Source organism: Clupea harengus, chromosome 7, assembly GCF_900700415.2.
Source record: "Clupea harengus chromosome 7, Ch_v2.0.2, whole genome shotgun sequence".
NCBI lineage: Eukaryota > Metazoa > Chordata > Actinopteri > Clupeiformes > Clupeidae > Clupea > Clupea harengus.
In genome coordinates this window covers 24,658,250-24,663,118 of record NC_045158.1, presented here as the reverse complement: position 1 = coordinate 24,663,118, position 4,869 = coordinate 24,658,250, and the positions used below count along the sequence as shown (strand labels likewise).

Genomic DNA, 4,869 nt, shown 5'->3' with positions numbered 1-4,869 from the left:
TATCATCACTTTGACTTTGACTGTAAGATTTTGAGTGAGCTGGGGGACAAGAACAGGGGAAGAGCAGAAGATGAAGAAGGTGCAGAAGATGAAGAAGGTGCCAAAGATGAAGAAGGGGCCGAAGCACAGAGAGACTCTCAGATCATCATCAGGTGAGCAAACCTTTCAGCTATCGAAAATACACATGCATTTACACATCACAATTATTATCGCCATTCATCCTCTCTGTCCTACTCTCTTCCTGTCTTTCACTCTCTCTATCCATCTCTCCTTATTTATCACACACACACACTCACATACTCACACAAAACACACACACACACACACACAGACAGACACACACACACAATCATATACATATTCATATTTGTAATATTCTTTTATACACATAAGGCAACTGCTACCAGATCTCCCTCATTGTCACGAAACACAAAGCAAACACAACCCTTAAACACATCTACATGCCTGTAAACAAACACAAGATCATAGTTAATTTGACAATGTGGATGATTATTCTGTCACAGTAAAACCATAGGCAGGTGCATTAATATGATGTTGCATGATGTTCAGTGTCTTTAGCAGTGTCATGATGTCTGTTTCCAGGTGGTGCTCCACATATCTCAGACCTGAGGATTGTACTGCTGGGAAGCAGAGGGGAGGGGAAGAGTTCATCAGGAAACACCATCCTGGGAAGAGAGGAGTTTGATACCTCAGGAAGAACAGCTGAGTGTGTGAAGAGAGAGGGAGAAACAGCAGGGAGACACATCACTGTAGTGGAGGCACCCGGATGGCATCACAATCTTTCTGTAGTGAACACTCCTGAGCGTGATAAACAAGAGATTGTCCTCAGTGTGTCTCTGTGTCCTCCAGGACCCCATGCTGTACTGCTGGTCATTAATGCGACTGAGTCATTCACAGAGACACAAAGAAGAGCAGCGCAGGAACACCTGGAGCTTCTGGGTGAGAGAGTCTGGAGGCACACTATAGTGCTGTTCACATGTGGAGACTGGCTAGGAAACACAACCATTGAGCATCACATTGAGAGAGAAGGAAAAGCTGTGCAGTGGGTTGTAGAGAAATGTGGGAACAGGTATCATGTTGTAGAGAATCGCAAGAGCGATGGTGGCCAGGTGACAGAGCTGCTGGAGAAGATAGAAGAGATGGTGGCAGGAAACAGAGGCCATCACTTTGACTTTGATGCAAAGATTATGAAAGAACTGATGATGAGGAAGAAGGAAGATGAGAGAAGAGCAGAGGAGAGGAAGAGGAAGGTGCAGAAGCACAGAGAGACTCTCAGATCATCAGGTGAGAAATGTTCAGATGTTGGACCTACAAATGTACATACCACAGCTCTTATTTACTTAATTCTCTCTCTCGGTCTCGCCCTCTGTCATTCACTCTCTCGCTCTCTATCGATCTATCTCTCTATCTATTTATCTGTCTCTCTTTATTTTAACACAAATACATGCATATAAGCGCACACACACAATCATATACACATTCATGTTTGTAATATTCTTTTATACACATAAGGCAACTGCTACCAGATCTCCCTCATTGTCACGAAACACAAAGCAAACACAACCCTTAAACACATCTACATGCATGACAACACACAAGATCATAGTTCATTTGACAATGTGGATGATTATCCTGTTACAGTAAAACCATAGGCAGGTGCATTAATATGATGTTCAGTGTCTTTAGCAGTGTCATGATGTCTGTTTCCAGGTGGTGCTCCACATATCTCAGACATGAGGATTGTACTGCTGGGAAGCAGAAGGAAGGGGAAGAGTTCATCAGGAAACACAATCCTGGGAAGAGAGGAGTTTGATACCTCAGGAAGAACAGCTGAGTGTGTGAAGAGAGAGGAAGAAACAGCAGGGAGACACATCACTGTAGTGGAGGCACCCGGATGGACTGGCACTCGTTCTGCAGTGCACACTCCTGAATGTGATAAACAAGAGATTGTCCTCAGTGTGTCTCTGTGTCCTCCAGGACCCCATGCTGTACTGCTGGTCATAAGAGCGGTGCAGTCATTCACAGAGACATACAGAAGAGCAGTGCAGGAACACCTGGAGCTTCTGGGTGAGAGAGTCTGGAGTCACACTATAGTGCTGTTCACCTGGGGGGACTGGCTGGGAAACACAACCATTGAGCAGCACATCGAGAGAGAAGGAAAAGCTCTGCAATGGGTTGTAGAGAAATGTGGGAACAGGTATCATGTTGTAGAGAATGACAAGAGCGATGGTGGCCAGGTGACAGAGCTGCTGGAGAAGATAGAAGAGATGGTGGCAGGAAACAGAGGCCATCACTTTGACTTTGATGAAAAGTTCATGAAAGAAGTGATGATGAGGAAGAAGGAAGATGAGAGAAGAGCAGAGGAGAGGAAGATGAAGTTGCAGAAGCACAGAGAGACTCTCAGATCATCAGGTGAGAGAAATGTTCAGCTGTCGAACCAAGAAATGTACATACGACAGCTCTTATGTACTCCATTCATTCACTCTCTCTCCCTCTGTCATTCTCTCTCTATCTCTCGGTCTGTCTGTCTCTATTTAAACACAAATACATGCATACAAGCACACACATACCACCCCCCCCCTCCCACACACACACACACACACACACACACACACACATGTAATCATACACATTCATGTTCGTAATATTCTTTTATACACATAAGGCAACTGTTACCAGATCTCCCTCATTGTCATGAAACACAAAGCAAACAACCTTGAAACACATCTACATGCATGAAAACACACAAGATCATAGTTCATTTGACAATGTGGAAGATTATTCTGTTACAGTAAAACCATAGGCAGGTGCATTAATATGATGTTCAGTGTCTTTAGCAGTGTCATGATGTCTGTTTCCAGGTGGTGCTCCACATATCTCAGACATGAGGATTGTACTGCTGGGAAGCAGATGGGAGGGGAAGAGTTCATCAGGAAACACCATCCTGGGAAGAAAGGAGTTTGATACCTCAGAAAGAACAGCTGAGTGTGTGAAGAGAGAGGGAGAAACAGCAGGGAGACACGTCACTGTAGTGGAGGCACCCGGATGGGTTCGCAGTTTGTCTGTAGTGAACACTCCTGAGCGTGATAAACAAGAGATTGTCCTCAGTGTGTCTCTGTGTCCTCCAGGACCCCATGCTGTACTGCTGGTCATTAATGCGACTGAGCCATTCACAGAGACACAAAGAAGAGCAGTGCAGGAACACCTGGAGCTTCTGGGTGAGAGAGTCTGGAGTCACACTATAGTGCTGTTCATCTGTGGAGACTGTCTGGGAAACACAACCATTGAGCATCACATTGAGAGAGAAGGAAAAGCTGTGCAGTGGGTTGTAGAGAAATGTGGGAACAGGTATCATGTTGTAGAGAATCGCAAGAGCGATGGTGGCCAGGTGACAGAGCTGCTGGAGAAGATAGAAGAGATGGTGGCAGGAAACAGAGGCCATCACTTTGACTTTGATGCAAAGATTATGAAAGAACTGATGATGAGGAAGAAGGAAGATGAGAGAAGAGCAGAGGAGAGGAAGATGAAGGTGCAGAAGCACAGAGAGACTCTCAGATCATCAGGTGAGAAATGTTCAGATGTTGGACCTACAAATGTACATAACACTGCTCTTATTTACTTAATTAATTCTCTCTCTCTATCTATCTATCTATCTCTGTATTTAAACACAAATACATGCATGCACGCACCCCCTCACACACACACACACACATGTAATCATACTAGGGCTGGGCAACGATTACAATTTTTAATTGCGATTAATTGCATGATTTCCCTGATTAATCACGATTAATCGCATTTGTCTGCGCAAAATCCAATAATTAATTCAAAAGTAGTGTATAGCGCACTTTTATTTGAAATGTTCTGCCATATGAACGAAAGTGCCATAACATTTGTTGTGCAACCACTTTTAAAGTAACATTATGCAACAATTGTACCTTAGAATAACAGCTTGAAAAATGTTTTGCCGCTACAATGACTTTTAATATGCCGATTTGCGCCTCCGCCATTGCCATCGGGGGTCTGTGGGGAAATAACTGCGCTATGTAGGATTCTGGGGCCGCCCGATCCGGGGCGGATGTACTTCGACCTGCTTTCTGGCAGTGATTACGCAATGTCATATAGTGCCAGTCCACGCTCGCAGCTATAATGGCGAAGCATACGAAGTCTCATCAGTATTCATCATGGAGAACGCACCAAAGAAACAGAAGAAGACGATGTCTAATAAAGCAAAGAAGAGAAAAAGAGAGGCCGACAGAGCAAGAGATCGGACTACGGTCACAATCGGAACAGCTTTTACTCGTTGGCAAGAGCTGAAAGACACATTTGGATACAAGTTCGATTCACAGCTAGCCATCTTTCTGCTGGATTGGTAAGTAGTTTGTACTGTCTCTTGCTTGATGTTTGACTGTGTTATCAAAGTTGTTGACTCGCTAGTTTGTCATACTCGAGTAAAGCACATTTCAATAGGTTTTGCTAGGCTTTAGGGTGACCAGATTTGAGTTTGTGAAAAAGAGGACACTTCGTCACGGGGGAGGGTGCGGGGTCCAGCATGCTATACACTAGCCTACCCTGCATCCTCCCCCGCGACGAAGTGTCCTCTTTTTTACAAACTCAAATCTGGTCACCCTATTATAACACCCTTGGACATTGATGCTAGGTTTACGTCCTCTTTTTTTGTCCGGGTAAAATAGGACGTGTCCGGGTAAAAGAGGACGTCTGGTTACCCTAGCTTAGCCGCTATCAAGACATCTCGTTAGCAATATCAGACATCTTGTTATAACAGGCTTGGACATTGATGCTAGTAATAATCGAGTAGCTAGTAATAACGTCGTATACACTTCCTTG

At 44.4% G+C, this 4,869-nt stretch overlaps 2 protein-coding genes across 2 annotated transcripts; both read left to right on the top strand.

Annotated features, from left to right (window-relative positions):
- Window positions 1-1,256: 1,256 nt before the first annotated feature.
- Window positions 1,257-2,363, top strand: LOC116220956 (GTPase IMAP family member 9-like; the record flags this gene model as incomplete). Its single annotated transcript, XM_031569876.2, has 2 exons — window positions 1,257-1,305; window positions 1,732-2,363. A coding segment is annotated over exon 2 (609 nt), but the record flags the coding sequence as incomplete, so codon positions are not given.
- Window positions 2,364-2,377: 14 nt separating this feature from the next.
- LOC116220955 (GTPase IMAP family member 9-like) lies at window positions 2,378-3,532 on the top strand (the record flags this gene model as incomplete). The annotated part of the gene is made up of 2 exons (XM_031569875.2): window positions 2,378-2,433; window positions 2,883-3,532. Coding segments are annotated over exons 1-2 (690 nt in total), but the record flags the coding sequence as incomplete, so codon positions are not given.
- Window positions 3,533-4,869: the final 1,337 nt, after the last annotated feature.